This window comes from Athalia rosae, chromosome 5 (assembly GCF_917208135.1).
Source record: "Athalia rosae chromosome 5, iyAthRosa1.1, whole genome shotgun sequence".
NCBI classification, from domain to species: Eukaryota; Metazoa; Arthropoda; class Insecta; order Hymenoptera; family Athaliidae; genus Athalia; species Athalia rosae.
The window spans coordinates 561,272-580,151 of NC_064030.1; the positions used below are offsets into that span (position 1 = coordinate 561,272).

General features: G+C 35.6%; 2 protein-coding genes across 5 annotated transcripts in view; one reads left to right on the forward strand and one right to left on the reverse strand.

Moving 5' to 3' along the window:
- LOC105694096 (sorting nexin-25) lies at positions 1-13,368 on the forward strand. Of its 4 annotated transcripts, none has more exons than XM_048656154.1 (12): positions 1-484; positions 665-975; positions 1,069-1,238; positions 1,317-1,711; positions 1,775-2,198; positions 2,647-2,951; positions 3,086-3,343; positions 3,422-3,555; positions 3,626-3,868; positions 3,939-4,221; positions 4,315-4,414; positions 13,018-13,368. In XM_048656154.1, the coding sequence occupies exons 1-11, from the start codon at positions 260-262 to the stop codon at positions 4,366-4,368; spliced, it is 2,802 nt and encodes a 933-aa protein (XP_048512111.1). In that variant the 5' UTR covers positions 1-259; the 3' UTR covers positions 4,369-4,414; positions 13,018-13,368. The 4 variants fall into 4 exon arrangements, with proteins under 4 accessions (XP_048512111.1, XP_048512112.1, XP_048512113.1 ...); XM_048656155.1 differs by lacking the exon at positions 13,018-13,368 and adding an exon at positions 4,609-5,623; XM_048656156.1 differs by lacking the exon at positions 13,018-13,368 and having other exon boundaries at positions 2-495; positions 4,315-5,623.
- Positions 7,799-18,880, reverse strand: part of LOC105682927 (low-density lipoprotein receptor-related protein 4) — a 20,294-nt gene continuing 9,212 nt past the window's right edge. The window contains exons 16-25 of the mRNA XM_048656152.1: positions 18,415-18,828; positions 18,172-18,333; positions 17,871-18,086; positions 17,513-17,799; positions 17,128-17,424; positions 16,572-17,069; positions 15,720-16,505; positions 15,389-15,647; positions 14,901-15,322; positions 7,799-13,164 (exon numbers count right to left, since the gene is read on the reverse strand). Of these exons, the coding sequence (XP_048512109.1) occupies positions 13,006-13,164; positions 14,901-15,322; positions 15,389-15,647; positions 15,720-16,505; positions 16,572-17,069; positions 17,128-17,424; positions 17,513-17,799; positions 17,871-18,086; positions 18,172-18,333; positions 18,415-18,828 (3,500 nt within the window). The 3' untranslated portion in view covers positions 7,799-13,005. The remainder of the gene's footprint in view (positions 13,165-14,900; positions 15,323-15,388; positions 15,648-15,719; positions 16,506-16,571; positions 17,070-17,127; positions 17,425-17,512; positions 17,800-17,870; positions 18,087-18,171; positions 18,334-18,414; positions 18,829-18,880) is intronic.

Consider the following 18,880-nt stretch of genomic DNA (forward strand, 5'->3'; position numbering starts at 1 on the left):
TTGATTTCAATTCGACCAAGGTTCAACCAGTGGTTCAACCGGAATCCTTAGTTCAGCATTTGTATGAAGAATTGGAGTGTCAAAATAATACTGCAATAAAAGTTTGATGGGATATGAGTAATAATTGTTACGATATGGGCTGAATGTATTGTTACATGATATTTTGATTTTAATTCTACGTATGACGTGTCGAATCATATTATCATGAGATAAATGTCAAAGATATCCTGTCGTCAGAAAATAAATTATCACATAAATAATGTTATTGTACATTTTTCCCGGGATAATTGGTAGTTTCGCTGTGTTGTTATATTGGCCTGGATTGATATGGTCCTGTTTTTACGCATTTTTCATATTCTCCTGTTGTTTGTTTGGCATGTTTGCTGTTATACAAGTACACATCGCTTTGTCACCAAAGCATCTAACTGGATTAGGTGCTGCAAAGACGATTGCGGATATGGATGCATTTCGTAACATGATTATGGTACATGACAAGTATGCTTATCCATATTCTTGCTCCTATGCTTACATTTTTTGTATCGGAATTGATGTATTATGTAAAATACCTTGCCACTTGTAAGCAAGGTTTTTTGGAGCGAACAGATAATGACTTATCGATAGCAATTATATTTTGTCATGCGCTAAAGCTACTGTTATTTCATAGAAAGGATACGAACCCAAGCTACCAACTGCTCGAAAACAAGTTCGATATCCCTTAGTTTTTACTCGAATGGTGGATGGAGCAATGCAGAATTTACTTGATCTTGCATTCAGAGATTTTGTTGGCTCTTGGCTTGAAGAGTTAGCTTTTGACTCGGATCAAGTAATTGACGATATGAAACAGGATGTTTGGGGAGCTGTCCAAAGTCTACATGACAGAATGGCACGCGTTGATCATACCAAGCTTGTAGCTTGTGATTTAGTCAACAAACTTACTTTTCATTTTGAAAAAATTCGCATAGCTCAAGCTGCAGCGTAAGTTTTATTACTTTTGCTGTATTACATTTACCAGTTAGAAACTTGTCGATTCAATTACGTGGAAAATAATGAAAATCTTCCGGATTACAGAATGGAAGGTGAAGATCCGGTGTTCATTCTATCGGCACATCTTATGTCTCCAGCTGCTGAATTAGATTATCTTAGATTGGTCAGTGAAGTATGCATCATGTTTTTTTTACCACGCAGTTACTCTCTCTCCCCAGCTAAATTCCTTCTGAGAGAAGTCATTACTTGTAAAAGTAAGCTTAATTCACTATAATCCGTGTGTTATTTGCGTCTATAGGATTAAGTAATTGTTGAGTGAAATTATGTTTCAGTTCTCAAACCAGCGATAGATTTAATAACAGACCCTGACTACATAAATCAGAAAATTCTGCTGTATATCGAACAGCAGCAATTGACGGAAGCAATGCACAAGAAAACATACGAGTACGCCGAATCATTTGAAGATTTTATTCAAATGATAAAAAACTCAAATGAACTAGAAGTCTTGAAACATATCAGATACAATATAGTTACTGAAATCATGCAAGCTACAACCATACAAAACGTCAAAAGAGCTCAAGGCTTAGATCCTGAAAGCAATAATCTTGGTAAATCTGATGTGATGCAGGCAAAAAAATTAAAAAGATATATCAGTCAATTAACATATGCCAAAAACATTTGTGAACATCACATGCAAGCTTTGGGTTGGAACGACTATCCTGTGCAGGTGAGATCGAGAATTCTTAATATAAAACATATAAATCTTACCAAATCAATGTTTTTATCCAAGGAATGTGATATATCAGATCCAGCAGCAGTGGCAGATGGACGAATAGTACCCTTACAGGTAATTCTGGATAATGTAACCGGTCGGCGTTACTTATCTCAGTTTTTAGAGCAAGTAGCCAGTCAAGGTTTGATTGGTTATTGGGCAGCTGTACAAGAACTACGCGCAGCTGAAAGATCAAATTGGCATCAATTGGGTGCAGAAATATTTTATACATACATCAGATCTCCTACTGCTGAAATCAAAGTGGATAAAAATGTTAGAAAGAAAATGGAAGGCTTTTTACTCGGAGATAAAGGCCCAGAAGTTTTCTATGAAGTTCAAGAGAGTGTTGTCAGGACTCTGGAAGAAAAATATTATCCTTCATTCCTGGTCAGCGAATGTTACAAAAAAATGCAAGAGGCATTGATCAATGAGAGAGCTGATGGTGAGTTAATTATTCCGAGAATTCCGCTTACTAAATATTCACTTATCGAGAATAAGACTGTAACAAAAAGTTTTAATCTGCAATTTTTGGTCATTTTACCATTTGTAGAAGACTGTAAGTGAAATTTTTATCATCAGTAGAATACTATGTAGGAAAATATTGACGATGCGAATAAATAATGACAGTATTTGGTTGAAATGATAGAGATATTAGTTATGGGAAGATGCATAAGTTTCGTATCTGTTATTTGCATCATCAAAAGGTTCTAATGCTCTTGCACCGTGCATAGTGATCAGGCTCTGCAGCTTGATATTTTGAGAACTTCTGCAATCGGTGCTATTGTTGTTTTTTTCCTTTGCAACCAATTAAGTACAGATTTTGCTATAGCTTTGAGAAATAACATAAATTGTTGTTGCAAAGATTGTAAATTACAATTTGTCACAATCAGGTCTTTCGGAAGACTGTCAATTAACGGATGGAACAATATCTGAAACCTCATCGCTACTGGTTGGTGAACATTCGAATTATGCTCGTAGTAAACTTGATCAGTTGCAAGAGAAGCTGAGCAATAAAATGCAGGCATTACAAGCACTTAGATCATCACTTAAACCAGAAAGTAGGGTTTTGAGTATTTTGGAAAAAGAGGTCGAGTGGTTACAAGGAGAGAGAAGGCAATTGGAAGCTCACTTAACTCATACAGAAATGTGGGCTGAACATTTGGGACATTGGACTGCAGACGTTCAGAGCGCAGAGGTATTTCGTTCTTATCAAAGACAGAATAATCACTCATATAAGATAAATTACATCCATAATACTAGATGTTTTGGTTTCTTACTTTACTCATGAATAGATTAAAAATCAATATGCTCATAAACGTATTTGTACAGTTACCAGACAATGGTGACCCACCACAATTTGTACTCGTTGTGCACATGGCTGAGGATGAAAATAACGAAGAAAGTATATCAATGGGCTGGGTTGTACTAAGAAGATTGCCTGAATTCCAAGAACTCCATAGAAAATTACGTCAATTGTGTTCGAATGTAAGAAATCTTGAACTTCCATCTCAACCGCTAAAGTTTTTTGGGAAGTCGGACAAAAACAGTTTGGACAAAGCAAAGTTGCAGATTCAAAAATACTTGAATGTGAGCACCTTCTCAATGTTCTGTATGATTTTTTTCAGATTATTGATAAAATAATTGATATGTTACTCAATTTTACAGTATGTTTTGGAAGATGATCGTTTGAATCAAAGTGAAGCTCTATATGCCTTTCTGAGTCCAAGTTCTGAACACTTGAAGCACACGGCTCCATCTCCAAAGAAATCTCGTTTCTCTCTGTCAACACTGTTCAAAACGTAAGTTGAACGAGATCAATCCTGACAATTCAGATAATTTTGATATTGTATTAGCGAAAAATTACTACAGTAGTTCGGGAGGTAGCGGTGATTCCAAAGAAAAGGATGACGAAGAAGATTATTCGTTATTGCTGGATGATGGAGAGGGAGGTCGTATGGGTAATTCCGATGGATTAGGTCCTGGTAAAGATGCGATAGCAGAACCACTCTATACTTTATTAGGAGAAGTCTTTGATCTAAGAGGAGTATTTCGATGGCTTAGACGATCATTAATTACTTTTGTACAAATCACTTACGGTCGTACGATAAATCGGTGAGTAAAAATCAAAATTGTTATCAATATGATCGTTATTGGCATCTGCTTGAAGGTAATTATATTACAGTCAAGTGAGAGAAACAGTAGGCTGGGTGTTTTCTGAGCCAATGTTACATTACTATATACAATTGTTCACCAAGTCATGGTGGCCAAACGGCCAATTGGGTACAGAGAACAACGTACGGTCTGATGAGGAGAAACTCAAAACCCGAGGAGAGGCTCGCAGACAGTTTCTGAATAATGTACCTGGAGTCCTGACCAATCTTGTCGGAGCTCAAAGTGCTCAGCGTGGAGCTACCAAAGTATTTGATTCCTTGCAAAATGTTTATCTCAACAAGCAGTTGTTTTATGTGAGTGTATCCGTAGTGTGATATACTTCGTGACCGCTTCATCCCATTGGACGTTTAAACATCAAATTCTGATTATTGCGCATTTTTTTACAGGATATTTTTGAAGTGCTGATGTATGAGGTATTTCCGGAGTTGCATCAAAAATAGAGGTGTGTAGTTGGTTCAAATGAAATAATTGGAAGAATGAGTAATAGTAAGTATCTTATTCTACACTTTAATTATTTAATCCGTACAATTTATTTGGCTTCATACTAATATCGGATCGCATTGCTTAATAATTTTTTACCCATACCATTATATTTGTTTTTTGCTAAATTTAACTTTGCCATTGATTGCTCTGTACAATTGTACTCAAATTTAGTCTGTTTTCTCCACTCCCATGATCAGTGGTACCCATATCATTGCTCCACGAATGAACAATCACTGCACTGGAGTGCTTTATATCGAAATTGAATACTTTAAATAAGCAACTGTCGTCAGTATTAAAATTTTAGAAGGACCTTTATATTTCGGATACTCCATGATCCATGCAGGATAAGTAATAATATTTTAACGTTTGCCGTGACAGTATATCATGCCATTTGAATTAGTTATAATTATATTCTTTTGGTTTGCAAATCAGCCTCACAAGTTCACTTCAATAAACTTCAATAAATACGTAAATTATTATTCTACTATGATTTTATTATTATAGTATATCGTAAATTTGATGTAAATGTTATACATATGTATCATAATGTTATTGAACAGGATTACGGTTAGTCCGCTATCCTTTGTTTTGATACACCGTGTAAATAATATCAACGTTAGCTTCTAATTCAGAACATACCAAAAATCGTTAGCAGGACGTGAACTTCTAATTGCTAATCAATCTAACTAATGATCTATACTTTGATATACATATATATATATATTTTTTTTTCGTAATACATACTTAGTTTTTGTATTGATACTGAATGACAGTGAAGCATTCGCTATGGATTGTGATTCGACCTTATAGTTGAATAGAGAGATCTATTTTCAAGCTATGGTCGTAGACTATGCGTTTTGTGTCTGGTACAATATGAATATTGTTAATCACTTTTACCACTCCATATATCAGGCCAAATAGGGAAGACTGTTGAATATTATATTATTATTGCGTTGTAGTGCATTCATTTCCAATGCATTTTATGTGTGCGTTTGAGAACTAAACTGTTATAAACGGTCACTTTGACGATTGTACCTTCATCGTACAAATATTCCTGACCACACAATTATTTTGGAGTCATGATACGCGATTAATTGATGATTACTCGATCGATTGCATGAGTAGATGATTTTAGCTTTCAGATTTAGATTTCGGAGCTGATTATACGTGAAATTACTCTTGAAAAAAAAAAAAAAAATCGATTTTTGAGCAAAAAATAAATCATTATTTAATTGGGTTTAATATGCTTTTCTTACGTATTTTGTCCTCAGAAATCCGAATCTGAAAGGAAAATTAATCTATTTCTGAAATTGACCGAGTTATCACCGATTTTCAGCTTTGTGGGGTAAAAAATAAAAAATTGATTTCTTAGTGTATCTCAATGTAATTTGAGCTCAGGAATCCGAAACCGAAAGAAAAATTGATCTATCTGCAAAAATGATCGAGTTATCCGCATTTTTTCGCATTTTTTACCATAAAAATGGAGATATCTCGCAGGGAAAAAATCGTAGCTCAATTTGGACAACGGATTCGTGTTCCTGAGGTAAAAATACGTAAGAAAAGTGCCATACGATCAATTTCAAAAAATAAAAGTTTTTGGCCAAAATTTGAAAAAATCGTAAGGGGTACCCCTTGGAAAAATCTCAAATTTTGGCCAAAAATTTTTATTTTTAAAAATTGATCGTATGGCACTTTTCTTACGTATTTTGACCTCAGGAACACGAATCCGTTGTCCAAATTGAGCTACGATTTTTTCCCTGCGAGATATCTCCATTTTTATGGTAAAAAATGCGAAAAAATGCGGATAACTCGATCATTTTTGCAGATAGATCAATTCTTCTTTCGGATTCGGATTCCTGAGCTCAAATTACATTAAGATAGACTAAAAAATGAATTTTTTATTTTTGACCCCAAAAAGCTGAAAATCGGTGATAACTCGGTCAATTTCAGAGATAGATCAATTTTCCTTTCAGATTCGGATTTCTGAGGTCAAAGTACGTAAGAAAAGCATATTAAACCCAATTAAAAGAATGATTTATTTTTTGCTCAAAAATCGATTTTTTTTTTTGTTTTTCAAGAGTAATCTCTCGTATAATCAGCTCCGAAATCCAAATCTGACAGCCAAAATCATCTACTTATGCAATCGATCAAGTAATCATCAATTATTCGCTGTTGGGAGCAGAAAAATTATAAGACATATCGATTGGTTTTAGTCGTAGACCCACTTTGATTCGTCGCAATCCATGCATGCGTCGAAATATTCGAATTTCTCGGTCTACGAGAGAGCCCGAGCTTTTCTGGAGTCAGGTAGCCAGCAGCGTAGCGCTTTGTTGTGAGACCGTCACCTTCAGAGCTGAGCAGAGGTGACGCCCCACAACAAACCCCGCGCCCGTGGCTACCTGACTCCAGCTAAACTCAGGCTCTTTCGTAGACCGAGAAATTCGAATATTTCGACCCATGCATGGATTGCGATGAATCAAAGTGGGTCTTCGACTAAAACCGATCGATATGTCTCAATTTTTCTGCTCCCAACAGCGAATAATTGATGATTGCTTGATCAATTGCATAAGTAGATGATTTTGGCTTTCAGATTTGGATTTCGGAGCTGATTATACATGAGATTACTCTTGAAGAACCAAAAAAAAATTCGATTTTTGAGCAAAAAATAAATCATTATTTAATTGGGTTTAATATGCTTTTCTTACGTATTTTGATCTCAGGAATCCGAATCTGAAAGAAAAATTAATGTATCTATAAAATTGACCGAGTGATCGCCAATCTTTGGTCCAAAACTCGAAAAAATCTAATACGAACGACTGAATTTCAAGTTCGTATACCGGAGTGGCCGTGATATAATAAGTTGCAGTTCGAATACAAAACTGCCGTAAAAATATCTAATTACTTCAATATGTAAATCTCATAATTGTGCGATGGTTCTGTAGCAATTGTAACTCTTCATTTAGTATTTGAGGATACTTACTTTTGAACATTGAAATCGCTGTTGCTAAGTTATAGAATGATAAGTGGTTTCAATTTTTATGTCGGAATAACAAGTTTCTCTATTTCTCCAAAAGGCAGAAACAATTCGAGCCTAAACTCGTTAACTCAATGTTCGATTAACTGAATAAAAATAATTAGATCTCTACGTTGTAATGTATAAAAATGTTCCGATACAAACCAATCACGGTAGATAATGTTGATTTGTTGCCTATAAATGGGATATGCAAACTCCTCGGAGTTTGTGTAGTTTCAAATATTGTTGATATGTATGCAATAAAATGATATTTAAAATGCCCTGGCCGTTCCCTATAATCCTGTTTTATTATATCTATTCACGAAAAACATTGGTGGGAGGGTTGGTCAGGTTGGTGTGAAAAAGACAATTTCTTTTATAGGATACAGAATAGTTTTATTTTTACGCCATGCGGGGCAACATGGCGTGCAAATATTTCAAAACAATCTTCTAAAATTACTCACAACTCCTATACAAATAGTACAATCATATTATCTCTTATCTCTAATATCATATAATTGATAATACAATTATATATGTATGTACACATCTATATAATAATGGTTTTTATTTGGCACCGAATATGTTAGTAATATATGAGTACGTATATTTCACAACATAATTGCTCCGACAATGCTTTATCGATTTCTCACATGAAGATACGGAGGATCAAGGAACTGAATATTTCGGGGCCATTCGATAATGGCGAATTGTTAAAATAACCGCAGCGATTCCCAAAAATCGGTGAAAGATGTTCAATAACGTAGGTCACGATTCGCACCGTAAAGTAATTAGATCTACTCGAACTATCAGCTCTCTTCTATATAGCGTATGAAAATGTGATTTAATATTATATTCTCCGTCATTCTTAAAATCATAATCAAAGCAATCAGCTTGTTCGAATACATATTTTCAGTACATTTTGCATGTGTAACTTTAAATGTACAGCAATTACATAGTTATTTAATTTAATAATACGTAATAGTTATAATCGAATTATAATATTCAAGGGAGTGCAGTTACATGTCATAAGAATGAATTGAAACTACTTTTATAAATAATACTCAACTAATAATCAGGATTTACTATGGGCTTGAACATAATTACCTATATTTTTAATAATGACTTATTAATTGCCGCGAAAGAATTACACATCGACATATGAATGAGATATTTTTTTTAGCAATCAAAAATTCACGTCTTCTATTTTCTCACTTATACATATATGTTTAATATAAGTGGATCGATCGCTTTACCTTCGCACTCACAATCAGTTGAATCATGTGTATTTGGTATTATAATTTTGCTTCTGTGGCCGGCAGCAGAATGCAACATTTTTAGTATACAGGAATACAATTATTGTATCAGAATCAATGTCGATTATGATCCTTAACATATATCATGTAATGTATATTATCATTGCAACATGTTTTTGCTTAGTTCACCTGAGCTTTGAACTTCACAAACACATCTTCGTTAAGGTTTCTAATTATTTTAATTTTATGGCATAATGTGAATAAGAAAATGGAAACGAGAAAATATCCCAATCGATATTGTAACATTTTTTTCCGTTTTCTTCGTCTTTTTTTTATCAATAATATTTCAATAATATTTCATTTGAAAAAATTCATACACCGCAGAAAAGTGAAAAGTTTGGTTTCCTGTTTAATTTAAATCAAGGTGAGCCGTTGCAGGTATACCGTCGTATGTCGTACACAATTCATGTTTGCTCCGTTTCTACAGGTAGCAAGATCAGTCTTTTCCATTTATGTGTAGAGAAAAGTGTTTTTCCTTTGGCTTTCTTCTTCGACTTTTCATTTAATTAGATTCACTGATGCGGTTTTTTCACAATAACAAAGAATTACGCATATCGAATTAACTATGATATTATTTTAGATGGATGAGTTCATTGGCAATCCACCTAGAAATATAATCTAAATTCTACGTTATAGAATATAGATGATACAGAACATGAATAAATATAATATACTCACAGACTATTATAATAGTGCAAATAGAGCGAATCTTTATTATTCATCTTTAGCTGCAGTTAAAACTTTGATAATTTGTTTCTCCGTTCGCGGCTCTTTTTGTTGTCAATTTTTTATTCCATTGTTGTTATATTTTTTTTTTTAAATTCAATATGCTTTCTGACCAATACCTATTATCTATCTGCAATTGTATCATACAACATTCATAACTGAACTGCATCGATGTTTTATAAATACTTGTCACGATGTCATGTAGGTAATATAATAATATGTAGTTCAGATTTTCATTCTATATCACATAGAATCTTTGAGCTCTAACATACATAGCATGCGGTAAATAATTTATAATAGTTTTTTCCTTTTTATCACGATGGTCACGAACATACCTTTATTACAATATGATACCCGCAAGATGATTAAACTCGTGGTAGCTATAAATTACTTTTTAGAGATCTAAACATTAACAATATTTGATATTTCTTACAGCTCTTTTCGGTTTCCTTTTTTTTCTCTGTTTTTTTTCATATCACCCACTCGATCCTTTCTTCTAATTTCCTTCTCCTTTTTTTTTTTTATTAACTTTCTGTATTTTATTTCACATCAGACGGTGTGCATTCGATAACTAGTTCTATCATTCGTGATGTCAAGTAAGTATATCATCGTACTATAGAAACTTGTAATTCTGCTACCAAGTTAATTCTTTCATCCTAATTAAAAGCCTCAGAACCGCCAGAATTACATATATCGAATTGATTGGCATAGAGAGGTACATGAAATTTTCGACCGTTGCTAAAAAGAATGGCGAGAAATTTTTCGACCGTATTCCACGGTGAATTTTTTCATGCTGTCATTATTTTGAAGTGAATTACTAGTTTCCTTTTTCTCGTGTAAAATTCTAGTACATGCAATCGCTAAAGTATGAAAAATACCTCTTTACAGCAATCGTATTAATATACAATGTAAATGTATACATATAGTAATTTACATGAATTACCGAATTAATGGCGAAATTCACGAACTTCTTGTATAAATGGTGTATATTTTTCGTTCTTTGCTATATTCATTTACCGTTGAATTTTTTCATACGTATCGTTCAAATACGCTCTATGAATATAACAATTAATTTACGTACGCAATTATTTGTATACATACAAATATTTACATATTTATATATATGTATACATGCAAGTATAATAATATATACCTGACTGAACCAGTCATTTTAACAAGAACATATAAGTTAGAGAAGAAAGCTTGTCTTTGAATTTATTACCAGTTTGCCGTCAATATATTGTTTTCTATGATAAGATTACAAACGAATCTTTTACCGTTGAATTATACCATAAAGTTATTGCGGTACATATCGTACGTATTTATATAGTGTGTATAAATATATATATTGTAAAAGCATTTATCAGATAATTATGTGGGTAGGTATGCGATGACAGATTGGTGAATGCCAGTGACTCGATTCGAAAAATCAACTGTTGTTCAAACTTTACGTCAACTATAGATAATATGTAATTAATATGTCAAATTGTTATATTTATATGATTATTAATTATCTCAGTATGTAATTATCTTTCAGCATTTGTTGTTTTTAATTATTATTCATATAACGATTATTGACGATCACGGACAACTGTGATGCTGCGATAACACTTTATACGGTAGAAGGTATTATAAGATTATATAAATTACGTCTAATTATGTGGTTCAATCCAAAATGTTATGTGTTTATAAGTATATGTCCTTCTTGAAATCACTCATTCTGCAGTGATCGATCGACTTACACATCGTCGAATCGGTTGATTTTGCTTGTTAAATGATTCCCTGAAATTAATGATATCAACTCAAGGAAATCAATCGGTATCATGGATAATATCGGAATTCTGTGTTGCGTGACACTTTTGCTCTTTTTTCATATAAATTGTAACGTCCTAGACCAGCCGGGACAACATTTGTCTTTGTTCTTTCTTCTAAACACGGCAACCTGCGCCGTTCCAATTAATAAGTATAGCGTTATAATGTGTGTATCGTATATAAATTCTACGTGATAAAATGAAAGAAAAATATAGCATCATAGCGATAGTAATAAAAATATATGTATAATACATAATATAGTTTTGCATAGAAAAATAGAATTGAACGAAACATATCATACGCACCCGGAATAACGTGTATACGATGTAATTACATGTTTATACAAAAATGAAAACTTCATACATAATTATACAAACATCGAGCGATCGACTCAGATTGTTGATTCATTATCATAATATTTTTTCCAATCAATCAAAGTTTAGAAGACACATTCGCAAGGTATAATTCGAGCTATAATTATTACTCCGATTTACTTTCATTTTTTTTCAAATTTTCATAAATATCTAGTGCACCTATAGAGGATTAGAAGAAACAATTTTATTCTCAACATGTCGATGAAAGAAAAAGAAGAAAATACATCATGTCGAATACAATCGCGTTTTATGGATGGTGATAAGTTTAAGAAGGAACGATCGATATATTATGCTTGGATGAAAATTCATCTTTAAAAATATTTTTTGAAACGTTTTATTCTATACAATAACTGTGTATAGGTATATAATTGTTATATATTATTCAATATACACGCAACACAGAATTTTCCCATTTGTAATATCATCATACCCGAGCATTATATCGATAATTATAATATATACATTCATATTATATAGTATAGGTATATATTTGTGTTAATGGTTGTGAAGTATATAATTACGTTACATATTCTTACGGAGGGTGGACCAATATGGCGAACTATACGCAAAATTAAAAGGACGATAGAATTATTATTATGACTAGTATTATAATAATAATTATATATATTTAGACCACTATATTCTCTACTCGATCAAAGATACTCTTCTCGAACCTTTATCAGTCTTTATACAAATCGGGACCTTTTAAAAATAACTAATATTCAATTCTCAAGAATTGTTTTTTCTTCTTTTCTTCTTGTCGCTGGTTTCTTCAGATAATATACATGTATAATGTAATAAACCATTCACGCAAAACACATTCACGCACAATAAGTCTATGCAATGAATAGATTTTCGATAAATAATGTCTCATAGCGCGAAATAGCCGGCATTTTATAAAACTAATGCCGAGTTCCATATTTCCGTACCAAATAATCCCTTTGCTTTGGTTCTTTTTTCTTCTCATTTTTGTCCGTTTTGATTTGTGAAATTATTCCGAGCATTATTTATCCACCGTAGTTTCTCAAAATTTTATCAACGGCGTTTCAGAGTCAGTCTTAGCTTTGCATTTTTCATTCAGAGAAGAATATCGCTCGTTTTTATAGCTATATTTCCCTATGCATGTTATACTTGAGACATTTTCCGGCATGTCGCGTGGAATCGGGTGAAAATAATCTGAGAAAAAAACTGAAAGCCAAATGAATAATATTATATTACACCGCCGTGTGATGTGGAATGCGCTGTGATTATAATATTGACCATCATATTGTCGGTAATCATAATTTTTCCGTGAAGCTACGTCGATCCGATCTAATATCGATGCACGAACGAATGAATTATTTAAATAATTAATTAACCGTCTAGATGGGTGACGTGCGGAAGTGACGTTGGAGGCGAAGTTTCCCTCGGGGTGACGGAAGGAGCTCTACTGCTGCTCGGGGTTGCTGATGGAGGAATCAAGGACACCACTTCGGGACTTGAGGTCTGCCCATTATCTTCGTACACTCTCTCCTATATTGACAAGACAATGAATTATTGATTTCTTTCCTCTACTATTATTCGCTCATCTTTCTTGCTTTTTATTTTTTTCTTTCGTTTTCAATTTATTCCTTCGTTCTTCGGTATTAATATCGGTATTATTTAAAAATCGATTCTTTTACTCCGTGCGTAACAAATCCATCCGAAATTTATCAAGTGCGTGCAGCGGATGCCCAATCATATTATCAATATGCAAATATATCATATTTTCTATCACATCTGATACAAAATTAATCATTTGCCTCTACATAGGATCATAGATTTCAATATATCTATGATAGGATCTGATAAATTAATTAATCCATTCATCGCATTTCTTGTACAATAATTATCATTCATAATATTATCTTTATCGTAAATTAGATTAGAATTTTTTTGTTTTCTCCCTCGACTCTATACCAATCATACCCAACGATTGTATTATTCTAATATTAGACTAGCGCCGATCTTTGAGAAAATTCAGTAATTATCTGAACGTACGATTGTGGTATTTTTTTTATCAAATCGCCGTTCTCTTGAATTTTCTATGATATTTCTATGTATGAATATTATTTCAGTTTTCTGTTCATTCACTTTTTTCCATTTATACTTCTCATCATTTTCAAGGCATTCGCGTGATACGTAAGACGTGTTATTTTTTCTTTTTTTTTTCTAATCTATTTTTTTCACGGGACATATAATGAAGATTTTTTCTTCTCCATTCTCAACCTAATATATTATTTTTCAATTAGATCCTTCCAACGTTACGTTAGCTATTCCGCGTTAAACAGCTTGCTTATCTTTATACGTAATATTCATATTTTTTTACCTTTACTTTTCTTCAAACAAAAATAATCTACTGTGCAACTAATGACGTCGTACAAATTTTAGAGGTACGGTGGTATGAGTTTTACCTTTCGCTACAGAATATTATACAGACTTGATGTGATAACGAGGCTCCCTTCAATTAGATATTGTCATGAATCTTTGGATCACATTTTATGCGCAACTATAACAATTATGGCGAAGATGCGAAGGAATTAATATATCTTGAGTCCCAAAGTAAAATAAATGGTTCGATACCATACGGATAGACAATATTCAGTTCCGGAGATTCTAGAAAATTATGCATTAAAAGTAATTCAACAATCGCGACAACCCGATGGGAATTATATTTCTTTTCTTTTTTGTATTTTATTTCTACTTAATCTAATATAAAAGGTTGCGCATAAAATACTGCATAGCACATAATAGCTCAGGCGCTAGATGGTTTCTGCAGTTTCGTTCATTTGTATAAAGTGAAGTGGCAAATGCTGCAGTTTGATTGGGCATTCAACTTTGGATGTGTTAGCTTTCTGTTAATATATTTTTAGAATTTTTTGTCAATTCAACAATCGATTCAATCAATAATTCAATGTTTTTTTTTTTTGGTTTGGGAAAGAAAACACAGAGTATTTTAGGTGTTAGATATCTACGAAAGCATACAGCGATCATGATCGTACGTGCCATTAGTGAGGCACATTTTTTCAATAAAGAAGGATTTGAAATATCTGTGAATAGCTTATTCGATTGGCATTCAATCTGGACTTGAATTTTTCAGATAGCTTGGATCCTTCTTTTTAACTATATACTTGTTCGATAATAGCACGTCGGTTGGAAAAGGAAAAGAAATGTATATATAACTTATGATAATCGTGCTTTCATTTTAATAAATATAGAAATAGATGTACCTGAGATTTGTCGTATTTTAATCTTTTCCAGATGAAAGATTTTTTGTCTTGCTGAGGGTTACTTGGACCAACGTCACCGCTCGAAGCGTTGTAGTTTGGATTAGAGAAAGTTAGGACGCTTCTGCCGGTGTATAAATATTTTTTCTGCTTCGTTTTCCGTTGGCAAAGAAGATGAATGATGGCGATTAGAATTACGATGATCATGGCTACCATTACGACAATTGTAATCACTACAGTTTTCAAGGTAAAACTTCTGTCCTTGTTGTTCGGAAAATCTTTAGCGCTGAATTTCCCATCGCTGTTCGAAACCGACGGTCGAGTAACCAAACTTGGGATTGACGGCATCGTGGGCTCCTCTTCGTCGTCGTATGACGGATCGTCGGCCGTTCCAGGTTTCCTTATCGGAACTTGTATGCTCGGCACTGAAAATAATAACAACGGAATATTCACCCCAGAGTTCGTTTAAATATACTCTGAGAAATTCTCACCCGTCGAACATGGTCTGGAATCCTTTACGTCCGGGCAAGCGCATACGTAATTCTTTTGGGTGAAAAAACACAAGTGACTACATCCACCGTTGTCCACAGCGCAAGGCGTCCATCCGGTTTGCCTCGCTGCCGAAACTACTTTAATCTCCATCACACCGTCCAACGCGGTTCGAATTTCGATGCGATTTTTACCCGTGGATTTGTCAGCACGTTCCACCGCTTTTTTGTACCAGTCCGTCCAGTAGATGTGATCGCCATACTGGGCAGAAAAAATGAGAAAGTTGAATTTTTCGAAATTTTCAAGAGATTCAATTGCCACGATGCCAATCACCTGGGTGAGTCCGAAAGGGTGAGTGGCTTCTGGTACTAATTGGACTCTGTATTGACCGTGCAAATCAGACGTCTCGATTCTGTCCTTCAAGGCATCTGCCCAGTACAATTTTTTGTTCTCATAATCCAAAGCGAGACCATTTGGAAAGCCAAGGTCCGAGGATATGATTACTTTTCTACCGGATCCATCGAGGTAGGATCTCTCGATCTTCGGGTGTTCACCCCAGTCCGCCCAGTACATGTATCCTTTTTTTGGAAATACCGTAAGTGCTCTTGGTTCGTCGAGTTTCTCTAGAACTCTTTTACGGCAACTGCCGTCCAATTTTGCTACCTCGATTACTTTTCTGGTCACGTCAGCCCAGTAAAGATTATTGGCTATCCAATCGACCGCGAGACCGGAAGGTGAGGTGAGATTTGAATTTATGATCACACGAGTATCAGACAAATTTTGAATGTTAACGCTTCTAATTATGTCAAGATTAACATCGCCATAAATTATTATCTGTTTCTCCCAGTGAAAATCTACCGATATAGCATTGTGGATATCGCTGATCGGGAGAGTCACGTCCCACATTTCCGGTGTGTCGAACGAAACCCTAGCAAGTGTTTGCCTGGTGGCAAAAAGTAGGAAATTCGTTGGAGTCGATTTACACGTTTTTTTATCTTCGTTCAAAAGAATCCCAGTTGGACACGCACACGAATAACCGTTGGGGTTCCGAAGACACAAATGGGAACATCCTCCGTTGTTTTTCTCACACACGTTCTCAGCTATATTGAGCTCTTGACTCTGCGGGTTGAGAAAGAAGCGTGTGATTGATTAGGACTTTGATAGGTATAGGATAATCAAACTTACGCTAACGGATCGGATGCCCATTATCCCCTCCATCTTGTCTAGGATGATCGTTTTATTCAACCCCGTCGTCCTGTTCGCTCGGTGCAAGGCTTTCGTGCGCCAATCGCTCCAGTATACAAAGTCCTTTGTGAGTGTTAGCCCGTAAGGATGTTCGACGTGTGTGATGAGGATTTTTCTATTGTTGCCGTCAAGGTCGGCTGTTTCTATAACGTGATTTTTAGCGTCGTTCCAATACAATTTATTCCCAACTATGTCAACCGATAAACCATTCGGCCATATCAGATTATCGGCAATTACTGTCATCCTTTTTTCACCGTCCATATTTGCACGTTCTATTCGGGCGTTGTGGCCCCAGTCTGACCAAAACATGAGCCCGGCGGGATAGTGGAGAGCGATCGCTCGAGGACTTTCCAGTCCAGAACAAATCAAAACCTTCCGATTCGACCCGTCCAGTTCAGCGATCTCGATACTGTTAAGTACAGCGTCTGTCCAGTAAATCTGAGAAAAATAAGGGCGAATTGATGCAGGAAATCTACTGGCACCATTGAGGACTCACCTTCTTGCCGATGGAGTCCACCACGAGATCGTCCGCATTTTCAATACCGTTACTGATTATCGTTTCCATTGTTCGTCCGTCGAAACTTGCTTTTCTGATCAAGTCCTCACCGGTATCCGTCCAGTACAAATCGCCAGTTCTTAGGTTTACATCCACACCAATTGCGTTCTTTAGATTTGCTATTGGTAGCACAATGTCCACGGCGTAATTTACGTCGAAAGAAATCATCCTGATGTCTTCTCTATGAGCAATCACCAGAAATTCCGTCGGCATGTCCGGGCAAGTCCTTCCGTCAGGCTGAAATGAAATTTCACATCCGATTGGTTGAGAATGATGAAGAATAGCGATGAGATAAAAATTAGAGGGATGGGATAAAACGCATTACCTCCAATACGAGACCGGTCGGACAAGCGCACTTGAATAATCGTGGTGCCGGTGCCAATAGACACAAGTGTGAACAATTGCCATTGTTTTTGTTGCAGGGACTGTTGATGATCTTTCGGTGACGATGAAAAACTCTAACGTCCATCAAACCGGAAATTCCGGATCGAACCACGCTGCGATTTGATCCGTCGTTTTTATCCGCCTGGTGAATGCTCAGCGTATCCCAATCGGTCCAGTAAATTTTATTTTTGAAAATTACCAATCCAAAGGGATGCGGGAGATCCGTAGCTGTAAAAAATTCGCGTGCAGTCGTCTGTGATACTTCGAGCGTTAAACACGGTGCGGACTGGGCTACTCACATATTAAAACGGTACGGCCTTTGCCATTGAGGTCGGAGTATTCGATTTTTTTCGTTCCACCGTCTGCCCAATAAAGCCGACTCTTTTCAAAATCGATCGCTAACCCGTTTGGCCAGGTAAGATTTTTGCTAACAAGGACCTTTCGGCTACTGCCATCCATCGCAGCTTTCTCTATCTTCTGTTTTCCGCCCCAATCACTCCAGTACATGTAACCAGCTGAAATCACGATGGATTGTCGAATTATGCTAAGCATTTTCGTTCGAACGGAATTGCATAAATTCGATGCAGATTTATGACCAACCGGTAGGGTCAACGACGATGTCCCGGGGCTCGTCGAGTCCTCTCCAGACCAGAAGGGTTCTCATGGAACCATCTAAATTTGAACATTCTATTCTGTTCGTTCCCGCATCCGTCCAGTACAATTTATTCGTTATCCAATCCATGGCAAGACCAGCCGGAGATTCTGCGAGCGTAAAAAGTAGAGTGAAATGACGCCCCCGTACGAATATTGCAAACCGTTTATTCGGCGAAGCAAGAAACGAACCTAGATTATGACTGATAATGACACTTTGATTGGTTCCGTTCAAGTACGCTTTGCTAATCGTGTCTGCCTCGATGTCCGTCCAATAAATCGTGTCCTCATTACTGTCCCACGTCAGAGCTACGGCACTTTGAATATCGTCTACCGGAATCACAGTGTCGAATCCGCGAGCTGCTTGGTCAACTGGCCTGAGCCTGAGGTCCTTTTTTCGGGCGAAAAGTAGAAGATTGTCGGGCGTGGAGGCGCAATTTTTTCCATCGCGTTTGAGCTTCAGCCCTACAGGACACACGCAGCTGTAACCGGTGCTGTTTGGAAGACATATGTGAGAGCAGTTTCCATTGTTGGAACCACATCGATTTTTGTAGTTCGGCTGTCGCTGGGGATGATAGCTGTGCACGTCCATCGGGTAGTGCAGGCCTTTGAATGGAACGAATTGAGGGTCGAATGAAGATTTTGTAATCGAAACTTT

Excerpts from the sequence above, each read along its gene's own strand:
- LOC105694096 (XM_048656154.1), top strand. The coding sequence starts at position 260 with ATGTTATTGTACATTTTTCCCGGGATAATTGGTAGTTTCGCTGTGTTG. Across the intron at positions 1,712-1,774 it reads GGAACGACTATCCTGTGCAG|GAATGTGATATATCAGATCC; the intron begins GTGAGATCGAGA and ends TTTTTATCCAAG. Across the intron at positions 4,222-4,314 it reads TCAACAAGCAGTTGTTTTAT|GATATTTTTGAAGTGCTGAT; the intron begins GTGAGTGTATCC and ends ATTTTTTTACAG.